At 40.0% G+C, this 26,509-nt stretch overlaps 1 protein-coding gene across 1 annotated transcript in view; it reads right to left on the minus strand.

The window, feature by feature from the left end:
* Positions 1-1,137: 1,137 nt before the first annotated feature.
* LOC103264332 (sentan-like) overlaps positions 1,138-26,509 on the minus strand; it is a 28,722-nt gene continuing 3,350 nt past the window's right edge. The window contains exons 3-7 of the mRNA XM_021714415.1: positions 24,503-24,552; positions 21,892-22,027; positions 19,983-20,017; positions 10,205-10,344; positions 1,138-1,296 (exon numbers count right to left, since the gene is read on the minus strand). Of these exons, the coding sequence (XP_021570090.1) occupies positions 1,138-1,296; positions 10,205-10,344; positions 19,983-20,017; positions 21,892-22,027; positions 24,503-24,552 (520 nt within the window). The remainder of the gene's footprint in view (positions 1,297-10,204; positions 10,345-19,982; positions 20,018-21,891; positions 22,028-24,502; positions 24,553-26,509) is intronic.

The raw sequence follows: 26,509 nt of genomic DNA on the forward strand, positions 1-26,509 counted from the left end.
CAGGGTCCTGAATGAATAAAAGCCTTTATGAGAGCCTGTCTCAAAGGTTGTGTGTGCGCATATGTGTGTGTACCTGTTTTGGACTTTAAACTCAGGAATGCAGGAGGTGGGGCTGTAGGAGGGGTGTGGACCTTTGGAATATGGCTACTTTAAGATAATAATCATTTCCAGCCCAATTAAAAGCTCCCCTGTGCCCATTTGTGGACCATCCTGCTTCCCACTTGCATCTCTGGCAGTCACTGATCTGTTTAATTTGGTTTTGTGCCTTTTATTGAAGGTCAGTAAAGTTTCTCTGACCTTTGAACTACATCAAGTTATAATCTCTTTGAGCATTCTATAGCCTTTATCTCAATTGCAATTATACTGTGTGTACAATTGATAAAAATATTATTCACTCTCCATCTCTTCTGCTAACTCCTGCAAGCATGTCTGAGGTAATAGATTGTCTAGCCAGTTCATTACTGTGTCCTCAGAAGTACTATCAAGTAGTTGCTCAACAAATATCATTTAACGAGGGAATGAATGGATAAGTGACTCAATGACTATAAGTCGAGTGCTCTGGGTCACTACTGACTCACAAAAGCAATTTAATATTCAGTGGTATTAAATCTATCATAATGTAGAGCCCCAGAGACCATATTCTTTTTTTTTTTTTTTTTTTTTTGAGTTGCAGTCTCACTCTGTCACCCAGACTGGAGTGCAGTGGCCACTCCTGGCCACCGCAGCCTCGACCTGCTGGGCTCCGGTGATCCTTCCATCTCAGCCTTCCAAGTAGCTGGAATTACAGGTGCGAGCTACCACACCTGGCTAATTTTTTATTTATTGTAGAGATGAGGTCTCACCAAGTTGCCCAGGCAGGTCTTGAACCCACAGGCTCAGGCAATCCACTTACCTCAGCCTCCCAAATGTGCGGGATTACAGGCTGAACCACCGAGCCTGGCTGACCATATTCTTTAAACATTTTTGAAGCATATGCCTAAACTTTGGGGACTTGTATTGGGTTTGAATATCAGCAATCAGAACCATCCTAGGCAATTCTCAATGTATGATTAGTATATTCAGTGAATTTAAGATGGACACATTTTACACATTTAACACTGTCTTTTGCCATTATTTTATCCACATATGTAAAGCTGTTTATTTTGTAATTTTTATACACCATATATTTTGTAACAGATCTGACATGACAGTGATGCCTAAGAGCAAGATCATGAAGTCCTCAAAATCAAGCTTATTTTCTGTGTTCTCATTAAGTTCAGAAAGGATCTCTCTGTATTTTGGTTTGGCTTCTTGTCCCTGTGAGAATAAAGAAGAAGAAATTAAAACCTAATTCATTTTATAGGCTTTAGTTTTACAGATCATAAACATAATGTCTTAGTGGGTTTTGTGTTGCTATAACAAAATACCCGAGACTGGGAAATTTATACAGAAAAAAGGCTTACTTGATTCACAATTCTAATGGCTGGAAAGTTCAAGATTAAGCATCTGCTTTTGGTGAGGGTCTCGGGTTACTTTCACTCATGGAAGAAGTCAAAGGGGCATTGGTGTGTGGAGATCATATGGCAAGAGAGGAAACAAGTGGGGGAGGGAGGTGCTGGGCTCTTTTAAACAACCAGCTCTAACAGGAACTAATAGAGTGAGAACTTACTCATCCCCAAGGGAAGGCATTAATCTGCTAATGAAGGATCTGCCCCCTTGGCTCAGGCACCTCCCATAAACTCCCACTTTCTACATCAGGGAATCAAATCTCAACATGAGGCTTGGAGGGGACAAACATCCAACTCATAGCAAATAACAGACATCTTAAGAACAATAATAACATGTCAAATTTCTATCAATGATACCAGTTGAGTACTGTGCTAAATATTTTCATGGGTTATCTCATTTAATCCTCACAGTGACTTACTGAACATGTACTATTATTATCCAGATTCTAAAGATGCAGTATCAGAGACTAGTGAGGAGTAAGTAACTTGCCTCAAGCTGGGAAACTTTTGATATAGAGCCATGGTTCGTGGCCTATCTACCTCTTAAGAGCTCACACTCTTAACTGCAATGCTATCCAACCTTTCTTTGAACACAGATGCTATCATGTTTGCAGATTTTCAAAATGTGTTTTGGTTAAGAAAGGTATTCTTTATGTGCTCATCACCTGAGCCTTGAGATTGCATAAAAATAAAATATGCTAAAAGAAAACATGTGCTTTGGAAGATCATTCAGCATTTAGTGTTATCATAAATGAAAGCCAAGTTCACAGTCCTCATAAACAGTTAGATTGAAGCAAAACATCTGAATAGTACATAAATGAAGAGGATTTTCAGTTTCAAACCACAGTTTGAACAATATCTTCCACATTGACATTAAAAATGCTAAGGCTATGCTTGGGGGTGTGTGCTTGTACGTCCCCTACTCAGCTACTCAGGACTCTTAGACAAATGAATTGCTTGAGCCTAGAAGTTTGAGACCATCCTGGTCAATATACTGAGATGCTATCTCGAGACAAAAACAAAACAAAACAAAACAAACCTGCTAAGGTCATTTGATTCACTTTTGTAATGAACTGTTTGCATTTAGTTCAACCCCAAATGCTCATCCATGTGCTAGATATAAAAAACCCAGCACAGCAATGACTACGTCACACTGTTGGAATGAGAGCACATACCTCTTACAGGCTGACACCCATCTTGGTTTCTCTAGGCTGGGTCTCCTCAAGAAGTCACCCTATCAGTGAGGGACAAGGGAATTCTTTACCCCCTCCCTCCAAGAGAACAGAATGCTATTTGGAAAAGACAAGATTTTAAGACATAGGTAGGACCACTTTTCTAATGGAGTCACACACTTTTTGATCAAAGATCAGAGATGGGGTTTGGCTTCTTCCTTTTTTTCTCCATGTTGTAAGAACATAGTGTTCATCCTGCTATCTTGTTTTTGTGTCTCCTTAGCAGTACCTTTTTTTTTTATAATCGATATTTTTTATTTTGATATTGTGGGATACAGTCAAGGGTTAGGCATACAAATATGCTTCATTCAGGCCCCCTTGTTGATAATTGGTGTTTCCCCATCACCAGACAGATGTTTACTACCATTAGTCCCATCTCCCCCACATAGTTTCCCAACACTGTCAGTCATTTTCTTATAGTAGTGCATTGGATGATCAAGGTCCACTATATGAGTGAGAATATGTGGTAGTCAGATCATTGTTTCTATGAGAGGTCACTTAGTATTATAGACTCCAGCTCCATCCAGGTTGCTGCAAAATTCATGATTTTGTTCTTTTTTGTGGCTGCATAGTATTCCATCGTGTATATGTACCACATTTTTTAAATACAGTCCTCTTTTGATGGACAGCGTGGTTGGTTCCAGGTTCTTGCTATTGTGAACAATGCTGCAATAAACATTTGCATGCAAGTATCTTTTATATAGAGTGATTTGAATTCTTCAGGGTATATTCCCAGTAGGAGGATTGCAGGGTCATATGGGAGGTTGATGTTTAGAGCTTTTAGGAATAGCCACACTGCTTTCCATAGAGGTTGCACTAGTTTACACTCCCACCAACAGTGTAGAAGTGTTCCCTTTTCGTCACACCCTCTCCAGCAGCTGTTATTTATTGAGTTGTTGATAACTGCCATTCTGACTGGGGTTAGGTGGTATCTCAGTGTGGTTTTGATTTGCATCTCCCTGATGATTAATGAGGCTGAGCATTTCTTCATGTGTCTGTTGGCAGCTCGGATGTCTTCCTTTGTGAAGTATCTGTTCATATCTTTTGCCCACTTGATAATGGGGTTGTTTGTTTTTTTCTTTTCAGCACGTTTGAGTTCCTTGTAGGTCCAGGATGTTAAGCCTTTGTCAGACCTGGAGTTGGCAAATACATTTTCCCAGTCTGTAGGCTGTCTTCCTGCTCTCTTGATGGTTTCTTTGGCTTTGAAGAAGCTTCTCCCACTTGTCTATCTTATCCCTTATGGCCTATGGATTTCGAGTTTTGTTCAGGAATTGGATGCCAGTTCCAATTTCCATGAGGGTATGTCCTTTATTTTCTAAGGTTCTTATGGTTTGAGGTTTTATATTTAGGTCCCTGATCCATTTGGAGTTAATTTTTGTGTATGGGGATAGATAGGGGTCCTGTTTCAATCTTCTGCATGTGGTCAGCCAGTTTTCCCAGCACCATTACTGAATAGGTTCTCCTCTCCCCCAGTGGTAGGTGGTGGAGGCTTTGTCGAAGATGAGTTGGTTGAGAAATTGAGGTCTTACCTCTGGAATCTCAGTTCTATTCCATTGGTCTATATGCCTCTTCCTTTACCAATACCAAGCTCTTTTGATGATTGTGGCTTTATAGTAAAGTTTGAAGTCTGGTAATGTGATACCACCTGCTTTGTTTTTTTTTTTTGCTGAGGATTGTTCTGGCAATTCTTGGTCATTTGTGTTTCCATATGAATTCCTGTGTTGTTTTTTCTAGGTCTGAGAAGAATGTTCCTGGTAATTTAATAGGTGTTGCATTGAATCTGTAGATTGCCTTAGGTAAGATGGACATCTTCACAATGTTGATTCTTCCAATCCATGAGCATGGGATATTTTTCCACTTGTTTGTGTCATCTTTGATTTCTTTGAGCAAAGTTTTGTAGTTTTCATTGTAAAGGTCTTTCACATCTCTGGTTAGGAAGATGCCAAGGTATTTCCTTTTTGTGTGTGGCTATTTTGAATGGAATTGTGTTTCTTATTTGGGTTTCTGTTTGTTTATTATTGGTGTAAAGAAATGTGATTGTCTTTTGCACATTTATTTTATATCCTGAGACTTTGCCGAAGGCCTTTATCAGTGTAAGGAGGTTTTTGACAAATACTCTTGGGTTTTCAAGGTATACAATCATGTCATCTGCAAAGAGAGATAATTTGACTTCCTCTTTTCCTATTTGGATACCCCTGATTACCTTCTCTTCTCTGATCACTCTAGCCAGGACTTCCAATACTATATTGAACAGGAGGTGTGAAAGTGGGCATCCTTGTCTTGTTCCAGTTTTCAGGGGAAATGGTTCCAATTTTTGTCCGTTTAGGAGTATGCTGGCTGTGGGTTTCTCATAGATGGCTTTTACTACTTTGAGGTATGTTCCCTGTATGCCTTAATGTTCAAGGGTTTTTATGAAGAAGGGTGCTGGATTTTATCAAAAGCTTTTTCTGCATCTAATGATATAATCATGTGGTTTTTGTTTTGACATCTGTTGATGTATTTAATTACATTTATTGTTTTACGAATGGTGAACCAGCCTTGCGTCCCAGGGATGAATCCTACTTGCTCATAATGAATGATTTTTGAGATGTGTTGTTGAAGCCGGTTTACTAGGATCTTGTTGAGAATTTTAGCGTCTATGTTCATCAAAGATATTGGCCTGTAGTTCTCTTTGTTTGTTGGATCTTTACCTGGCTTGGGTATCAATGTGATGTTAGCTTCATAAAATGATTTGGGGAGGGTTCCATCTTTCTCAATGGCCTGAAATAGCTTCAGTAGGGTTGGAATCAGTTCCTCCTTAAATGTCTTGTAGAATTCTGCTGGAAAGCCATCTGGTCCGGGGCTTTTTTCTGTACGTAGTTTTCTTATTACATAGTCAATTTCCTTGATTGTTATTGGTCTACTTAGGGTCTCAATTTCTTTTTGTTTCAACCTAGGCAGGTTGTGTGATGACAGAAAGTCCTCCATTTCCTTGAAGTTTTCAAGTTTGTTTCCATACAAGTGTACATTGTAGTCTCTGATGATGTTTTGTATTTCTTCAGGATCAGATGTGACTTCATCTTTTGTGTTTCTGATTGGGCTTATTTGGGTTTTTTCTTTCTTTTTCTTGGTCAGTCTAGCTAGGGGACCATCGATCTTGTTTATCCTTTTGAAGAACCAGCTTTTTGTTTCATTGATTTTTTGTATTGTCTTTTTGTCTTCTATGTCCTGGATTTGGGCTTTTATTTTGGTGATCTGGATTCTTCTGCTGAAATTAGGGTTTTTGTGATCTTGCTTTTCCAGCTTCCTTAGGTGGCTTGTTAGGCTATTAATTTGTGCTCCTTCTAATTTCTTCATGTGTGTTTGTAGGGATATAAATTCCCCTCTTACTATAGCTTTTAAGGCGTCCCAGAGATTTTGGTAAGATGTTTCTTCATTTTCATTTGTTTCCAGGTATCTTTTGATCTCTGTTTTGATTTCATCATTGATCCAGGAGTTGTTTAGCATCATGCTGTTTAGTGTCCATGTCTTTGTGGGTTTTGGGGGGGACGTTGTTTGTGTCAATGTTTATTTTTATTCCACTGTGGTCCGAGAAAGTGCATGGTAGAATTTCGGTCTTTTTAAATTTGCTTATGCTTGATTTATGGCCCAGAATGTGGTCAATCTTGGAATATGTCCTGTGTGGTGATGAGTAGAATGTGTATTCTCTGGTCTCTGGATGGAGTGTTCTGTAGGTATCAATTAAGTCCATTTGGTCCAGAGTCACATTGAGGTTCCGAATCTCGTTACTGATTTTTTGTCCCGATGATCTGTCAAGGATTGTGAGTGGGGTATTAAAGTCCCCAGTTATGATGGTGTTAGAATCAATATCTTTCTTTAGTTTTCCTAGAAGTTGCTTTGTAAAAGCTGGTGCACCTATATTAGGTGCATGTATGTTTAGGATAGATATTTCTTGTTGATGGAGTGAGCCTTTTATCATTATGTAGTGGCCCTCTTTTTAAGTTTTTGATAGCTTAAATGGTATTTTGTCTAAAATTAGGATCGTGATTCCTCCTTTCTTTTGTGTTCCTTTTGCCTGGAAATTTGTTTCCCATCCTCTTAGAGTCTGTGCATGTCCTTTCTCGTGAGATGGGTCTCTTGAAGGCAGTATAATGTTGCCTGGTGATATTTTATCCATTTTGCCATTCTATGTCTTTTCAGTGGTGCATTTAGTCCATTCACATTCAGGCTAATTATTGAAATGTGAGAGTTCATCCCTACCATATAGTCCTTTTAGAGTTGTTCTTCCACTTGGTTTATTGTCTTTCTTTTGTTTTTGGGGTTGGTTCATATGTATTTTATTCTTTTTTCTGTATTCTTGTGAAAAATGTTGTTCTTATTTCCCCTTTGCTTCTGTGTTTAGTACTTTCTTAAGTATTTCATGTAGAGGTGGTTTGGTGGCAGCATAGGTTCTTAGGGATTGGATATCTGGGAAAGATTTTAATTCTCCCTCGCTGATTAAGCTTAATCTGGCTGGGTAGGTTATTCTTGGTTGAAATTGTTTATCTTTTAGGACTTTGAAGATAGGGCTCCAAGCTCTCCTAGCCTGCAGGGTTTCTGTAGATAAATCTGCTGCTATTCTAATTGGTTTTCCATGGTAGGTAATCTGACCTTTTTCTCTTGCTGCCTTTAGGATTTTTTCTTTTATGACTACTTTGTTTAGGTGAATTATTATGTGTCTAGGAGTTGGTTTTCTCATTTGTTGTCTTGCAGGGGTTCTCTGGATCTCTTGTGTTTGAGTTTTTGCATCATTGATTAGATAAGGGAAGTTTTCTTGAATGATCTCATGGAAGGTTTGTTCCAATGTGGTCTCTGTCTCTCTTTCTGCCTCAGGAAGACCAATTACTCTTAGGTTAGGCCTCTTGAGGTAATTGCTCATCTCTTGAAGGTTTTTTTCTGTCTTTTTGTGCTTGTTTTCTGTGTTTTTGAGAGTTTGTGTTATTTCTATATTTTGGTCCTCAAGCTCTGAGATTCTTTCTTCTGCTTGGGTAATTCTGCTTTCCATGCTTATCAGTTTATTGTTTATTTTATTCACAGTATTTTTTGTTATTATCTCAGATATCAGCTCCTTTCTAGTTTCTTCTTGAGTCTCTTCAGTTCTTTTTAATCTCTCCATTAATGTCTTGATGTCTAGGGTGGTATTTTGAGACCATTCATTCTGGGTGGGGCTCTTCGTTGTTTACATTCCAAAGTCAGTTTTCTCAGTGTCTGCCCTCTCAGGAGTCTGGGATAGACCCATATTCTTCTTTTGGTTTTTCTTCATTTGTGTAGATTTTTCTCTCTCATCCCTTAGTGGATCAAGTTCCTGAGATCTAATCTCCAGCTTCTCTCCTCTGTTTCTATTGCAGGCCATTAGCTTGTTGCCTAGGAGATCTGTGACACTAGTCTTTATTCAGCATAGGGGAGGAGCTTTGTCTCCTGTTAATGATGTCACCATGGGAACCAAGGTGAAGGCTCTGCTAGGTGGGTGGGGTGATGCAATGTAAATATGCTTTGAAAATGGGGGAGGTGGTGGTTTTACTTTCGCTTTTAGGGGGTTCCTGTGGGTCTCTAGGTGGGACCAGCTTCACAGCTGGGCACTGGATCTGGGGTGCCTCCAGCCAACTGGGGTGGAGGACAGGGTTGGGCATTTCCTCCTCTGGAGCTGGAAGCCTGTAACCGGCACCTTATGCCAGCTTGGGGTTCTGCCCCCTTACACAGGCTTGTGGTGGCACACACTGAGTGCCTCAGCCAGTTTGGGCCAGGGCCTTCCGATCTGCAAAGCTCCAGAGGGCAGGTGGTGGCTTTGGGTCCCTCCCAGGGCACTTTAGCCAGAAATGGGACCGGTATCTCTAAGGGGCGGGCACTCAGAGTCTCCCTGCATGACCGGCAGCTTCGCGCTGGGTGCTGGTCTCCACGATGTGGCTGGGGATGGAGCTGTGGTCTGGGATTTGGAATTCCCCAGCCAGCCGGAATCACATATAGTGGAACAGCCACAGTCTGGCGGCAATGTCTGGCCCTGCATGGGACCAAAAGTTCCCAAGCCTCGTACCAGTGTGGCTGGAGGTGGGCGGGGGGTGCAGGAAGGAAAGTAATAGTCTTTTTGGAAAACTCACGTTCGGAGAATCTCAGGGATCCATCTATGCGGTTGCCATCTTCCGAAAATCCAGCAGTACCTTTTGTTGTTTGGTTTTATTTTATCTGACTGACTATAGGAAGCTAAGATCCCAAGGCTAATGGTGTCTTTCCTAATAATTTTTGTGATTTTTTTACTGATTTTTTTTCCTGTGGTGTTCTCAGACAGGTGATAAGTTACGGTGAGATGGTACATCCACTGGGTCCTCATTTTCATACTTGTTAAAAGAATGTTGAGTATTTTCCAGGGCATAAAACAAAGAGTTCTTTTTCTCTCTGGGATATGCAGTTTCTTTTGGCCTCTGAAGCAGGCAAATGTTATAGGATTTATTACCCTACCCTTTCTTTAAAGACTACCTAACACTTTTTATCTTTTGATAAATTATGCCCGGAAAATAGCTTTTTAAAAAAATATTTCAGAAAAAATGCATTTTTCATAGAGAATATTTAGAAAAAATAAGTTTAAAAAGAAGGCAATGATAACTCTTTACCCCACTACCCGAAGATAGCTAACCCTTATTAATGTTTCTTTTCTTTTTTTGAATTGGAGTCTCACTCTGCCACCCAGACTGCAGTGCAGTGGCTGCTCCCAGCCACTCCAGCCTTGACCTGCTGGACTCCGGCGATCCTTCCACCTCAGCCTTCCAAGTAGCCAGAACTACAGGTGCACGCTACCACACCCGGCTAATTTTTTTGATTTATTGTAGAAATGGGTCTTGCCAAATTGCCTAGGTGGGTCGTGAACCCACAGGCTCAGGCAATCCACTCACTTCAGCCTCCCAAAGGCACGAGATTATAGGTTGAGCTATGGAGTATGGCTAACGTTTTTTTCCAGACATTTTTATGTGTATTATACTATAGATTCTTCTCTCTCTCTCCTTTAGAAATGATTATCAACATACAGGAAGTTGTATCTTTGACCCAGCTCATCTCAGTGAGTGACCTCTTATATAACTCTAGTACCTTAAAACCATATATATGTGTGTGACTGTGTGTGTGTGTATGTTTGCGTGCATGCTAGTGTATAATACTATCTGAGAACACACACAGGAACTTGAGACTGCCTTTTTTTGTTTTTGTTTTACCTACAAATAAATATTGGTAGTTTTGGCTCTTAATAAGCCCTCTTTTCTTCTTACATAATTACTTTTTCAGTATATTTCTCTGCTGGATTGCTATCTTTGTTCATTGCATTAACTCCAGTGTCCTGTTCACTCCCTGGCTTAAGGTATGTGTTCAATAATTATTTGTGAGTTAAACAATATGACCAAGGTGATGAGCTGGAGTTTTGGCTTTTGGGCATCAGCCATGATGGCATAGCCCCTGTTTCTTCAGGTATGTTAATTCTCCTACCTCTGTGAAAATACTAAATTTGGTTAGTAACAGATTTTTGGCAGTAGCTTTTCCAAGTTTACCATCCAAGTCAGAAGAGTTTCTAAAAATCAGAGCAGCAGCAGTAATGGCTCTTTCCAGATCTGAGCCCTTTTTCAGAGCTATAGGAGAATAAATGTGCAGCAAAGTATCCTAGTTTAAAAATAACCCTTATCAGTCCACGGGTTCAAGACTCGCCTGGGAAACTTGGTGAGACCTCATCTCTACAATAAATTAAAAATTAGCCGGGCATGGTAGCACACACCTGTAGTTCCAGCTACTTGGAAGGCTGAGGCAGAAGGATCACCGGAGCCCAGCAGGTCGATGCTGCGGTGGCCAGGAGCGGCCACTGCACTTCAGCCTGGGTGACAGAGTGAGACTTCAACTCAAAAAAATAAAAAAAAAAAAAATAACCCTTATTAATGGAGGGGAGGGCAAGATGGCCACCATCGTATGGTAGACTGGCATTTCTCTCACCTAGCAAGACAGAGAGTAGGGACCCAGAAAATTCCCTAAATGCTTTTGAGTGGGTGAAGCACCTTGTGTCCAGTGGTTGTCTCTCTGAGCACACAGAGACCAGAAAGCAATTAAAGATAAGCAATCCCAACAAAGACTTTTCTACTCCATCAAGCTAAACTTCATCAGTGATGGAGAATTAAAATCCTTCACAGGCACCCAATCCCTAAGATAATATGCTGTCCCCAGACTAGCCCTTTAGGAGACACTTAAGAATATGTTGAACACAGAAAAAAAAAGAATGGACATATCCATCACAAAAGTACAAGCAAACACAGAGTTAATAGAGCATATAGAGCACCCACAAAAATGAAAACACACACATATATAAATACAAAAGTTAAAAGGGAAGAAAGCAACCCCCTAAGAGTCCTATGACTCTCATATTTAAATAATCAACTTGAACATGAATGGACTAACTGTGCCATTGAAGAGGCATAGAGTGGCAAACTGGATAAAAAAGCATGATTCAACAATATGATGCTTCCAGGAAACTGATCTCACTGCAAAGGATACCCACAGACTCAAGTTTGGAGACTGGAAGATCTTTCAGGTGAACAGAAAACAGAAGAAGGCAGGAGTAGGTATTCTGACATCAGACAAAGGAGTTTTCAAGCCATCAGAAGTTCAAAAGGACACAGAAGGACCTTGCATAATGATAAAAGGCTCAACACTAGCAAGAAATATCCATCCTAAACATATAAGTACCCAACACAGGAGCACTGGGTTTATAAGACAACTACTAAGTAAACTAAGAGAGGACATTGACTCTCACACAATCATAGCTGGAGTCCTAAATACAGTTTTAGATAGATCTTTGAGGCAAAAAACCATCAAGGAGATCTGAAACCTCAACTCAACGCTTGAGAAAATGGACTTAATAGACATCTACAGAACACTTCACCCAACAACTACAGAGTATACATTCTACTCATCAGCACATGGAACATACTTTAAGATTGATCACATTCTTGTACATAAATCAAGCATGAACAAATTTTAAAAGAGCAAAATAATACTATGCATCTTCTCAGATCACAGTGGAATAAAAATAATTATTTCCATTAATAGCTTACCTCCAAAACAGACAAAGACATGGACACTAAACAACATGCTGCTAAATGACTTCTGGGTCAAAATGGAAATCAAGACAGAAGTAAAAAGATTCCTGGAAACAAATAAAAACAAAGAAATGTCTTATTAGAATCTCTAGGATGCCATGAAATCAGATTAAAGAGGAAAATTTATAGCACTGTAAGCACACATCAAGAAAACAAATCACAAATAAACAGAATGGCATCACACCTAAGGGAGCTAGTAAGGCAAGATCTTCAAAATTCTAACTGCAACAGAGGAATCCATATCACCAAGATAAAATCACAATTACAGGACATAGAAGACAAAAATAGCATAGAAAGGATCACCAAGACAAAAAGCTGGTTCTTTGAAAGGATGGATAAGATTCACAGACCCCTGACTAGATTGACGATAAAAAGAGAAAGTCCAAACAAACACAATTAGAAATGTAAAAGACAAAGTCATAACTGACCCTGGAGAAATGAAAAAGATTATCAGAGATTACGATGAAGACCTATATGCAAATAAACTAGGAAACCCGAAGGAAATGGAGGACTTTTTGACATCACACAACCTCCCAAGGTTGAAACAAGAAGAAATTGAAACTATAAACAGACTAATAAAAATTCAGTAAATTGACTCAGTAATAAGAAATCTCCACACCAAAAAAAGCCCTGGTCCAGATGGCTTTTCACCTGAATTCTACAAGACATACAAGGAGGAACCGATATCAATCTTATTGAAAATATTCCAAGTAATTGAGATTGATGCAATCCTCTCCAAATCATTCTATGAAGCTAACATCATAGTGATGCCCAAACCTGACAAAGACCATCAAGGAAAGAGAATTACAGGCCAATCTCCTTGAACACAGATGCAAAAATTATCGGATCCAATAACACATCTCTAGGATCATCCACTGTGACTAGGTGGGCTTCATTCCTGAGATGGAGGACTTGGCATTCAGCATTCACAACACCATAAATATAACTCAGTACATTAACAGTTATAAAACCAAGAACCACATGATTATATCATTAGATGCAGAAAAGCATTTGACAAAATCCAGCATTCCTTCTTGATAAAAACCTTGAGCACCTAGACACAGAAGGAACATTCCTTAAAGCAGTGAGAGCCATCTATGATAAAACCACAGCCAACATTTTGCTCAATGGGCAGAAATTGGAAGCATTCTCCCTAACAATGGGAATAAACTAAGGATGCTCACTCTCCCCTGTCCTGTTCAATATAGTACTGGAAGTCCTAGCCAGAGCAATTAGGCAAGAAAAAGAAATCAGGGACATCCAAATAGGAAAAGAGGAAGTTTAGCTACCTACCTCTTTAAGGACAATATGATGCTATACCTTCAAAACCCAAAGGGGTCTGTCAAAAACCTCCTTGTGCTGATAAATGGCTTTGGTAAAGATTTGGGGTACCAAACCAATGTGCAAAAGACAGTTACATTCTATACACCAGCAACAAGCAGGCAGAGAACCAAATAAAAAGCACAATCCCATTTATAATAGCCACACACACAAAATAAATACCTAGGCATCCACCTAACCAGAGAAGTGAAAGACCTTTACAGTGAGAACTACAAAACACGGCTCAAAGAAATCAAGGATGGCACAAATGGAAAAAAATTCCATACTCATGGATTGGAAGAATCAATACTGTTAAGATATCCATCCTACCCAAGGGAATCTACAGATTCAATGCAATATGAATCAAATTTCCAACATCATTCTTCTCAGACCTGGAAAATGACAATACAGAAATTCATGTGGAAACATAAAAGAGCATGAATAGCAACCTCAGCAAAAAGAACAAATCAAGAGGTATCACACTTCCAGACTTCAAATTTCATTACAAGGCTACAGTAACTAAAATAGCCTGGTAGTGATACAAGAATAGGCACATAGACAAATGGAACAGGACAGAGATTCTGGAAGCAAAAACACTGTCTCTCAACCAACTTATCTTTGATAAAAGCACCAATAACAATCACTGGAGAAAGGACACCATATTTAGCAAATGGTGCTGGGAAAACTGGTTGAACACCTGCAGAAGAAACTGGATCCCTACCTATCACCATATACAAAAATCAACTCAAAATAGATCAAAGATCTAAAAGTAAAACCTCATACTATAAGAATTCTAGGAGAAAATGTAGGAAACACACTTATGCACATTGGAGTAGGCAACACATTCTTGACCAAGTCCCCACAAGCAAATGCCGTAAAAGCTAAGATAGACAAGTGGGGCCTCATCAAACTGAAAGGCTTTTGCACAGCAAAATAAACCATTAGGAGAGTAAAGAGATAAACCACAGAATGGGGAAAATATTTCCAAATTATGCATCTGACAATGGTCTAACATCCAAAATCTACAAGGAACTCAAACAAAGTAAAAAGAAAAAACAAACAACCCCCACTAAAAAGCGGGCAAAGGACATAGACACTTGTCAAAAGCAGCCAATAGGCACATGAAAAAATGCTCAGCCTGACTAATCATCAGAGAAACGCAAATCAAAATTGCAATGAGATACCATCTAACTACAGTAAGCATGACTATTGCTAATAAGTTGAAAAACAACAGATGCTGGCATGGATGCAGTGAAAAGGGAACACTTCTACACTTTTAGTGGAAGCACAAGCTAGTTCAAACTCTATGGAAAATGGTGTGATGATTCCAAAAGAACTAAAAATTGACCTTCCATAGAATCCAACAATTCCTCTCCTGGGAATATGGCTAGAGGAACATAAATCATTCTACCAAAAAGACACCTGCACACACATATTTATTGTTGCACTATTCACAATAGCAAAAACACGGAACCAACTCTACTGTCCATCAAAAGCAGATTGGATCATCAAAATATGGTACACATACAAGATGGAGTATTATGTAGCCACAAAGAAGAACAAAATCATGGACTTCACAACTTCATAGCATATTGAATGGAGTTGGAGACTATCAGACTAAGTGCTCTGACACCGCAACAAAGAATGGAATGCAATACGTTCTCACCCACAAGTGGGCTCTGAACAACAGACACACAAACACAAGGAAGGATTGGCAGTTGCTGGGCACTGCCAGGGAAGGGAGGGAGGGTGCAGGATGGAGGGCGTGTGGCAACACCAAGGGTACCTGGTCTGCTACTGGGGGAATGAGGGCCAGTTGGAAGCCCAAACTTCACCCACATGCAGTCTATTTATGTACCTAATACTCACTTGTACCCCACATCTCTATAATAAAATTTAAAAATAAAAGAAATAACCATTCCCCAGACATGGGGCTCTATCTCCAAGAGGAGTGTGGGGGAACAGATTTGGAAGGTGCTGGTCACTGTGGTCCCATCTTTGGGCCCCTATCCGGGAGATGGATGTGGAAGTGTCTGATCCTGCATATTTAGATGATGAAGAACAAAAATTCCTTTAGTTACAATTAAAATTCATATAATTAGAAGGAGAGTTACTACTTGCTTGCCATGTGACCTTAGGAAAATGCCTAAAACCCCGCTAAGCTTTGGTTTTCCAATCTATAGTTACATTCAGTTATTCAACAAATATTTACAGAGTGCCTACTATCTGCTAGGTTCAGTCCTTGGCATTAAGGATACTTCACTGAATTAAATAAAGTCCTGCTCTTGTGGAATTTATATTCTATGTTGGAGACAACATTGAACAGTGTGATCAAGAATGACACCCAGGACAAGCACTTTGATATAATGACAGATAAAGGTTCTCTTTGACTCATGGCCTCAAACAGTGATCTCCCAGCTGGTTTCCCTGTGTTGAGCTCCTTGAAAGGGCAGTGCTAATTTGTTTTCCAGTGTGTTCCAGTGAAATAAATGCACAAGTTATCATGAAGAAACTTCTCAAACTCTGTGTCCTCAATGTCACCAATACACCTCCTAGTATAGAATTTATCACACATTACAGTTAATACATGTTTAACTGTATTTCTCTCCAACAAGAAAGCAATCCCATGAGGCCAGGGGTCATATCTTTCTTTTTTATCATAATATTTTCAGTGACAAGCACAAATGTCTGCCACCTAGTAGGTGCTAACAAATGTTGTTGAATGAATGAATGAAGAAGAAGAAAAGAAAAACAAAATTTTTCCACCCAAGTAATGTGCCAGAATGATGCCAAAATGATGTTCAATCAGAATAATGTGATTTTTGTATTGAGCACTTACTGCATGCTTAGTACTTCCCTAAAGTACTCAGCACACAAAAGGATATATCATGTCTACCCTCATATATTTTACAATCCATAGTAAATAATAATCAAGAGTATATATGCATATACATATATATTTATATGTTTGATAATTTTTTGTCCACATATATATAATATATATATTTACAACTTATGATGTAGGAGGCAAAGAAGGTACAAAGATAAGAAAAAAAGGAGAGAATGGGTCGGGGAGGAAAACTGCTTAGATAGGTTGCCTGGACAGCCACTATGAGTAGATTAATATTTATGCTAGACCAATAGAATGAGGAGCCTGCCACATAAAAGGGTGGAGGTCAGAGTGGGATTGGAGCTTTATTGAGTGTTCCAGGCTCAGGGAGCTGCATATGTGAAGGCTCAGAGCAGAAGGAGCCGGCATGTTAGAGGAGCTGAAAGGGTGTTTGATTAGGAAAAGTCGGCAGGAGCTAGGTCAGGGATGAGAGGCTGTGTAAAGGAATCAGGGCTTTCTTCAAAGTAGAAAGAGATATTATTGGAGCATTTCAAGTAAAGGTGAGAAGGGACAAGAGCTAAGAGAAATGGGCAAAGGGAGGGAGTGTGTGGGCCTTCTCAGTTTTCACTGTATCTCTGAGCAGGGCCCAGGCCATATATTAGGTTAAATAAAGTTCACATAGCTAAGAAGTAGCATAGGAAGTATTTGAAGGTCTGTCTGATTTCAAAGCCCATTGGAAGATTGTTGAGAAATATCTCCTTGCAAGAGCATCCCCATGGTGGCAGCAGAATCTAGAGTTTTTCCACCCCCCGCTGAAGTTCAGGTCTGACTTGCACTCTGAAAAGGAACTCCGTCTGAACTAGTCAGCTTCTCATTCTTCTCCTCCATCTCTTTGAAAAAACAGCATGCATTTTCCCCTGACTATAAAATACCATATGCTAATGGTAAAAGCAGAATTTAGAAATATTTAAAATAAAAGATCATGAGCAGCTATGGTTATCCTACCAACATTGATGCTATTTTGTGACTTTTTAGTTTCCTGTTTTTATGTTTGGATTCTTCCTTTAATAGACCCAGCAGGTTGCCTCCTGATTCCATAACTGTCTGCCTCGCAGAGGTGTAAGCTGGTATGCAAAAGCATATTGGAAGGGGCCAAGTGCAATTAAAACCCCAAGGGAGTGCCTCTTCTCTTTTGGCATCTTCCATTGGCTCTCTTGCCCCTAGAATGGGAGTGCAGGGGAGGGTGTTAAGCCAGGCCACTTCGTGTTGCCCTCTCCTGCTACTCCCTGGCTCACTGTTTACACTTTAATAATATTGAACTGTGTACAGTTCCAAACATCCTCTATACATCCACCAAGTATTACTAGGCAAGTATTTATGGCCAGGCCCTCAGCTAGTTCTGGGTGCAGACTAGTGAACAACATCGAAAGAACAATTGCTGACATCTTAGAGCTTGTGTTCTGGCGGACAGTGATCATGAATGCTTATGCAGCTCATACTCTATGCCAGCCACTCCTCCGTGGGATGGATGTGCATGAGGCAACTCATTCAGTTCTTACATCAGTAGGTTCCTACATGAGGTAGGCCCTAGCATCATCCCTACTTTAATGATGAAGAAACGAAGGTATGGAGCAGCTCGCCTAAGGTTACTCAACCGGTCTGTTTTTTTCACCGTGATGCACTTCTAGGTGGCATTTTTTTCAGGCAGTGTATTCTGTGGGACTCTTTCCCACACCCCCAGAGATGGCTACGTGTCCCTCTTTTGTGCTGCTATAGTTCCCTAAATACAACATTTTCATGACCCTCACACCGAAACAGTTTATCTGTTTAAATTATCTTCCAGATCAGTGCTATCCTCCCAGACACAACATGAACCATAAACATAATTTTTAATTTTCTGATAGCCACATTAAAAAAGTAAAAAGAAACATGCAAAAATTTTAATAGCATATTTTATTTAACCTAATATATTAAAATATCATTTCAACATGTAATCAATATAAACAATCATTATTGAGATGATTTACAATTTTTTCCTATTAAAGCTCTCAAATCTTACACATCTCAATTCAAATTAACCAAATTTCAAGTGTTCAGTAGCTATGTGTGGTAAGTAGCTACCATGTTGGACAACACATTGGATTTTATGTTCTCTGAGGATACTTACTGCACCTAGTTACTACATCTTAAATAAGATATTCAATAAAAGAACACTCTTAGAATTTTTTCCGAGTCCCTAGCATGTTGTAGGCCTCAGTATACATGTGTTGAACTGAGTTAATTTGAGCTTCAGAACAATTCCGTGTCTTTTCCTCCTCACCTGCCCTGCAATATGGAACATGGAACACTAAACCTTGTACACTTGATTTAAAATTTAAAACCAACTGAGTTCTAATTAGTGTCATAGGATCGCCATTCTCAATACAGCAAGGTGTCAGAATCACCTCTTTTAGAACTTTTCCTGACATCAGTTGTTTTTGTGATGTGAAGACCTATGAGAGATAAGTTGATGGTTCAATCTCACATGGCAGAACTCTTCAGTCCTTCTCAAACTGTTCCACTACGAAACCACTCTGAGTGTTAGAGGTGAATATGCACTCACCCCACATCCTTACTCCCCGTGAGATCAAACACATAAGCCCAAGGGGCCAGCAGAGAAAATGTGGGTTCATATTCACTTCTATGCCATGAGCTCGCCATGACTGGTTTCAAATAACATTTAAAATTACCTCCCACTGAATAAAATACATTCTGGGGAGATGAGTCACATTTTCCTTCTGCTTCTTAAGGTATGGGGATAAGTGTGGCTCGGTGGTCTAAATTAAGGAGTGTAGTACTAGAAATGGTGTCTGGGGGTGCGTTGGCAGTGGAGGTGATAGAGTTACAATCCCCTCTCAACCTCCCAGAGGAAGAAGTTATGCTAGAATGTAATGGAAAAATTCCCAAAAGTAAATTTTTGAAACAGAAATCACAGTTCTGCCAGGCTCGGTAGCTCAGTCTGTAATCCTGTGCCTTGGGAGGTTGAGGTGAGTGGATTGCCTGAGCACGCGGGTTCGAGACCCACCTGGGCAACTTGGCGAGACCTCATCTCTACAATAAATCAAAAAAATTAGCCAGGCGTGGTAGTACACGCCTGTATTTCCAGCTACTTGGAAGGCTGAGGTGGAAGGATAGCCGGAGCCCAGCAGGTCGAGGCTGCGGTGGCCAGAAGCAGCCACTGCACTCCAGTCTGAGTGACAGAGTGAGACTCCAATTCAAAAAAAAAAGAAAAAGAAATCACAGGTCTGTTGTGTTGTGATAGTATAAAATCAGTTTCATAAATATAAAGATTTATTTAAATGAAAATAGAGAGTTTATTGTGGAGAGATTGACCAGCCATCTAGGAGGAAAAACGACTGCAATGTAGTGATTTCTAGCTGTGCCTGGTACTCTAAAAATATGCAAAGCCCTAAATTTTGGAATAAGATAATGGTCCAAGTATATGAGTGGTTTTTTTTCTTATAATATTGCTAGTTCTAAAGATATTTTACCTATGCAATTAAATTCCAAAAGCAAATATTTACACTGTGAGAGATGCTGACACTGTTTGCACTCAATCTACAGAGGCAGTTGGGGGTTGATTGCATCTTGAGTACCACCGCCCATAGATGAGTCAGATACTCATGGTCCTGTTTTACATATCCCAAGGACGCTGCCCATGGAGGAGTAGCTGGAAATGGTGGCAAAAACACTGAATTAGGAGTCAGGGGACCCATGGTCTCATCTTAGCTCTGCCTTTAATAGGTAGTCTAAATCTAGGCAAGCAAATTTCTACCACTGGACCCCAGTTCCCAAATCTCTAAAGAGAGCATAATAAATGTTTGATGATTCATCCAACATCTCTGGCATTCTTTGATGTCCTACTAATTTTTAACTCTTGGTGTGCCATCATGGTAGAGGAGAAACACATGCATCTCAGTAATCTGTGCCTTACCTTTTACTGAAGCCAGTTGTTTGGATATTGACATGCTGCCAGCAAAATGAAAGAAACAAAGATTTTCGGAGTTTTGGTACTGACATTGTCATCTAAAGCAGAGGAATTACGATTTAATTTTTTTCAGTAAATATTCTCTAAGCATTCTAATGGAATAGCTATTTGTTTACCAAAATCTGTTCCCCCCTTGCCACATAGTAAAGGAGTGCCTGACCATGGCTGGCCAACTAACCCACATATTCCAGTCTTTCATGGAGTTTTTCCATATGACTACATGCCTTTAAATAAAAAAGGAGCACTTTCCACGTAAACTCCTCCACACTTGTTCCCATTTCCAGCTAACTAAGATGGAGATTATCAGGAAATCTTTGGAAGCCACACGTTGACAATGGCGGAATCTCCATCAGACTGAACCCCTGTACGGAGTAAAACTGCCATAGATTGGGAACCCCCACTCTGGACTGTGACATGAAAAAAAAAACAAACTTCTTGTTCTATAAAATACTCAGGCTTTGATGTTTATTTGTTCCAGTAGTTTAGCTTACCTACCTAAGTGTCTAGGTATTATGCTGGGGTGGAGATGCATGAGTGAATGATAGAGACATGTTCTTGCCCTCTTGGGCTAGTCTAGTGCAGAAGACAGTTATTAATCAGGTAAGTCAACAGAGTAATGGCAGGGCACATACAATGGCAGAAAATAATTTAGTCTACAGTTGGGGCAATGACATTTTCCCTGAGCCTAATGAACCAGTAGTGAAGGAGGAAGAGTGTTCCAAGCAGAAAAATCATAAGTGCTATGGCTTTGACATGGGAGAAATCATGGCATGACGGAAGAATCGAAGGAAGTACAGTGTGGCTGGAAACCAGAGAAAGAAGGAGATAATGGTGGAAGATGAGGCTGAAGTCAATGGTCAGGCAAAGCCAGGGAATTCTGAGCCTGGGAGACTATATAAGACATTCCAAATGCATCCCAAGGGCAACAGAAGTTATATAATCAAATTTGCATTTTGAAAAATTATTTCACCTGCTATATCAGAAAAGATTGGAAAGGGGCGAGATTGGAGGAAGATGACTCTTGCTCCCTTACAAACAGCAAATCAAAATTTGCTTGATTTTCCACCCCCAATGACTGGTGTGGTTTTAGAGAAAGGCAATAAGTTTGATAGAATTCAGTCATACCTCGAGCAACTCCTTAAAAGGAGTTTTGGGTTCAACATCTGGTTTGGGCATTAACTAGTCAAGGAAGCATCACCTCATTTTTGTCACTTGTAACATTAGGAAGCTGGACTCTGTGATATCTGCACCAATCTTAACTCCTTCGAAAGGTGAAGGATATTTCACTTTGAACAATGTGCACTTACAATATGACATATATTCTTTCCTATTGTTATGATTGACTTTCTGTCTCTTCTGTTAGTCTGTGGAGCCCCTGAGAAGCAAGAGCTATGCGGTGTCTCTCCATATCTTTTACCTCTGGCCAAGCAGAGTATCTAGTATTGTTTAGATATCCAAGAAAAGGTTTTTGAAACTAAAGTCGGTTTCCTCAAGGGAATTACAGGAGAAAGAACATTGTCCATTTACTAGAGTTAACTTTACACATTTGCATAATGTAAAACAATGTCTCTCATGGATAATTTGCAAAAATATGTTATACAGTTTAAATCATTACCAATTTTGATGTACAAATATTTATCAAAAGACAGTTAAATATATTTGTGTTAATTGCACCATCTTTTCAGTTTGCAAAGCTGCAAGTTTGTCCTCTTTGTTGTTCCAATTCAATTTAAAGCCAGATTGGGTGGGTAACAGGCAGCAAATTGGCAATATCTTGACTATCAAGCTGTTGACATGAACTCTTTGAACATACACTTGCAAGCTTAAATGAAAATTAAGGAGATCCAAGTGCCACTGACCTTCGGGCATTTTCCTAGGTGCTAAGGTAGATGTTGGGGCTGCAGAAAGATTGGGCTCCCTTTCCAAGTGGAGAGCTTTGTCCTGGGCACTGTGCACCCATACTCTGGTCTCCTGATATGTGTTGGTCCTTTCTAAGCAACAGTCACTTGACCACTGTTACTATTGTCATTTACTACATGACAACTATACATTAGCACATCTAGAAGAACTTTCCCACAGTGTCATTATATTTAGACATTAAATCACTGATACAGTCAACACACATTTGAGTACCTATTGTGGGTCAAGCACACAAGGTGTTGGAAAAACAAAAGTGCCAAAAATCAGATGTATAGCCTGAATTCAGGGAGTTTTGTGGAAATGGAACTGGAAATGGAATTAATCAAATAATTGGACAAAAAGTCACACCTGTGAACAATACTATGTAAGGGCAGATGTCATGAGCTTGGTGACAGGGAGGTCATCCTTGGGGAAGTGATGCTTGATGATGAATAGAAATTAACTAGGTAAAAGGGCAAAGGATCAATATAGAAGCCAGAAGGAATAGCCAGTGCTAAGCCCTATGGCGGGAGGGTGTGGTGATCAGAAGGGAATGAAAGAAGGCTGAGGAGATTGGACCAAAGAGGCCAAGGGGGAGTATTCGTCCAGTTCAGGCTGAAAAGCAGGCACAGTGGCCAGGCCATGCAGGGATCTGAAGGCCTCAGAAGGGAATTTTTACTCTATGTTAAACGAACAGGAAACCATTTGTGAGTTTTAAGCAAGGAGGTTAATGAAGTTGAATTTATATTTTGGAAAACTCAAGTGCACAGAGTAAATGCAGGGAGACTGGTAGGAAGGCTATTTCCCTCATGGTAGCTTAGAGTCCTTTCTATAAAAATGGGAGGATGTATCAACTCAAATGACTTGGGTTCAGGGAAGATGTGTCAAACAATTATGTAAGTTAGTGGTGAGCTGGTGGGTGAGAGAAGATAGAAATCCCAAAAGAAGTTAAGAATAATCACTATTCGGGCTACACTTGATTCCAGGGACACTGCTGTCTTATTATTGCTTCATTGGTCACTATTCTACCTCCGAATAATCATGCCACTCTTTCATGGCCTGCTTCTCTTCATGGGTTTTCTTTTTTCTCCTCCTTGTACCTCTTCATTAATTTTTTTTTTTTTTTTAGTTGGAGTCTCACTCCATCACCCAGGCTGGAGTGCAGTGGCACACTCATGGCCACCCAGTGTCGACCTGCTGGGCTCCGGTGATCCTTCCGCTTTAACCCTCCAAGTAGGCGGAGCTATAGGTGTGCGCTACCATGCCTGGCTCAATTTTTACTTATTGTAGAGACAAGGTCTTACCAGATTGCCCAGGCTGGTCTCAAACCCGCGGGCTCAGGCAATCCACTTGCCTTGGCCTCCCAAAGTGCTAGGATCACAGGCTGAGCCACCAAACCCGGCCCTCTACATTAACTTATTCAACATTTTTCATTGACATTTGGGATAGGGATTTTGTCTGGTCTTGTTGTCATTGTCCATACTGGTGAGAGTTTTAGCGCCAACCTGCCCTGTAGGTTGTTAGTCACCCTATGTAATTATCACCTGTGGGTCAGGGGTTGACCCTGAGCCAAATCTCACTGTTCAGGTTAAAGCCTGGAGCTGATTTCACAGAAAGGAGCTCTGGGAAGGCTTCCTAGAATCTGAATTTTTAGCAAACACTCCAGACAATTCTTATGTGGACTGTATTGGGGAGCTGTGGGTAGTGGTTAAAAAAGACTCCAGAGTAGAAAGATTTGGGTTTGGATTCTAACACTTCCTAGTTGTGTTACCTGGGATACAATCCTTAAAATGGCTGTATGCTTTTTCTTCTTTAAAATAATACTTTCCTCATGGAGCTACTGTCAAAACTAGATGACTTGGTGGTTTGAAGCACTCAACACAGGGAGTAATTAATAAGTAATAGTCATAAGAGAAGATGATGTTAGAGATGATTGCATTCGAGACATGAGAATTACTCAGTGGGCAGGATTAGGAAACTCGACGCAGATGTTGAGACATCCAGAGATTAGCAACAATGGGAAGCTGTTACCACTCTTAGTCCTGAGGGGGAAGAAGAGAAGATATGGAGTCCAGTGAGAATTGGATTCTTGGAGCAGGGGCCACTTGACAGAAGCTGTAGTTGGAGGGAGGCAGCCACTCTTGGAAATGCAGGCAAGACAGAAATCTCCATGCTTTGATCTCCAGCCTATGCCTCCCATTGACTAAACTAATCAGGAAGCCAGCAACAAGGGAGCTGGGATGATGGGTCTGCAGGAATCAGCCTCCTGGGGTATAGAGAAGAGCAGAGAATAGAATGGGTGGGAGAGGTGATAGCATGTGATAATGATTGGTAATAACAGTGAGAGGAGCAAAATGCTAGGAATCTGAAATTGCTTATCCTCTTCTGCTAGGATTGAATTAAAGCTGGCATGGCATGCTCAGAAAGATAAAGCAATTTTTACAGTTGAGGTGATAATGCACCAGTTTTTCCTACATCAGAGTCTCATACTATCATGCAACATTTAAGTGTTTGCACACAGTATCAAACAGTCTGAGGGAAACATTATAAAAATATCCTTCAGTTACCCTGGTTTTTGGTGATGTGAGTGCAGGGCTTGAGTGTACTGACTAGGTATCTGTTTAGGGAAAGGAAATGTGTTGATGGCAACAGGGGTTTGAAAAATGACTCCATGTGGATTTACTGATAAGCACACAAGACCACCTACCTGAAAGTCTTAACAGTGGGGCTCCTGTCTGGCCACTCAGCAGGCTGCAGGCAGTGTAAGATTAGCACAGTATTAATGGTGCTTGAGCTTTGGTAAATTGTTGAAGAAAAAAATGCCATCACAGAGAAAAGTGTTTTTTGTTTGTTTTGTTTTTTTACCAGGTTTGCTTTCACACTTGAATTCACCAACTTGCTTCCTATTCAGCAGAAATTAAATAGCAGCAATATGAGTGAGAGTCTAAGAGCCCTGCCCTTGATGGTTTGACTTATGCCTTTTTTCCTGGTGCTAAGTTCTTTACTGAGAGTTCTGGAGGCTCAGCAACTTCATGAATTGTGTTTTGGGGAATCTTAAAACTACTGGAATGAATGCAAAAAAATCTTATGTGTGTGTGCATTTTTCTGGCTGAAAGAAATACTAGATTCTCCAATAATCACTGAAGAGTCATTGCTGGAGGCAAATTCCACCAGGCTGGTCATGATATTGCCTTTTTGAAAAGAATCACTCCTCCCTCCAGCCTCATCCCAAGAGGAACAGTGTGCAAACACTTGATTTCTTGCTCCATTAACATCGTTAAAATTTATGCATTGAGTTACTGGTACTGTACTAGGTGTTTGCTATATTTTGTTTTATTCTCAACCACCATTAGAAATAAGAATTGTCATCATTTACAAATGATGAAATTGAAGCTTAGAGGAGTTAAGTTATTTGTCCAAAAGCCTATGACTAATAAATGGATGAGCCTAGATTCAAACCTAAGGCTACAGTGTTTCAAATATGCTTTTTATATTACATAATTTTGCCTCTTACTGCACTATTTGGTCATTGAAATTAGAGCTGTATCTATTGTTTCCTAAACTGACAAATCACAACTCTATAAATCTTGTAAGAAATCTGACCAGAATTTTTCTATCCCAAATTAGCCTCTTCTCCCTCTCAACATCCTCTGATCATCTGCTTTATATTTATAATTAGTTGTGATCTGCCCTCTTGCTTCACTGGATCGAGAGCATTAATAATAATAACAATAAAAGTAATACATAGCATTGATTTAAAACCTCCCAAGTGCCAGACATTGCACTATGCACTTCACACACATCTCTCATTAAGTTCTTAGAACACTCATTTGCTAGGCACTATTATTCTTGTTTGTATTGTGCAGATACCGTTATCTCCAGATTAGGAGAACTGGGCTTGCCCAAGAGCACACAACTGATAAGACTCAGAACAAGAATCGAGTGCTTAACCGTTATTTCTGCATCAAGAATCTTGCCTTAATCCTCTTTGTCTCTTCTGCTCAGTGCTTAGTATCATGAAATGGTTATGAAATTGGACATTTGTTGAAGACAGTGTGATCCAGAATCTAGAGTATAATAGCCACTGGGGCAGTTGGGCTTATGCCTGGCATCGCAATATACACAGTGTCCAGTACTCTTTCTCTGCTTTCAGAGTAACTTGAGGAGGAAATGGAATCCCTATGGAGAGGGTGCCATGCCCACTAAAGGAAGAGATGACAAGAGATGCCAATAACAGTACCCACACTTAGGAAAGTCCATTGCATTTATGTCACTGCCCAAGTCGCCTGCACATATTGTGTAGTCAGGTCCTTACCTAACTCTCTCTCTTCCTTACTAAGTTTTAGATCCACTGTCTGCTGATCCCTCACTATATGTTGATGCTGTTGCTGTCTTACAATGGTGTGCATTGGAGTGATCTTGTCTTGACAAAGGGGACTTGATATGAAAATCTTGAACAAGCACACCCCCCCCCAGAGGAGTAGAGACTCAGACATCATGCAAATAGTTAGTACATAGCAGAATTAGACACTCCCATGCTTCATTTTTTTTTTTTTTTTTTTTTTTGGTTGGGG

This window comes from Carlito syrichta, unplaced genomic scaffold (genome assembly GCF_000164805.1).
Source record: "Carlito syrichta isolate Samal-C Ts95f unplaced genomic scaffold, Tarsius_syrichta-2.0.1 Scaffold305647, whole genome shotgun sequence".
In the NCBI taxonomy this organism is placed as follows: Eukaryota; Metazoa; Chordata; class Mammalia; order Primates; family Tarsiidae; genus Carlito; species Carlito syrichta.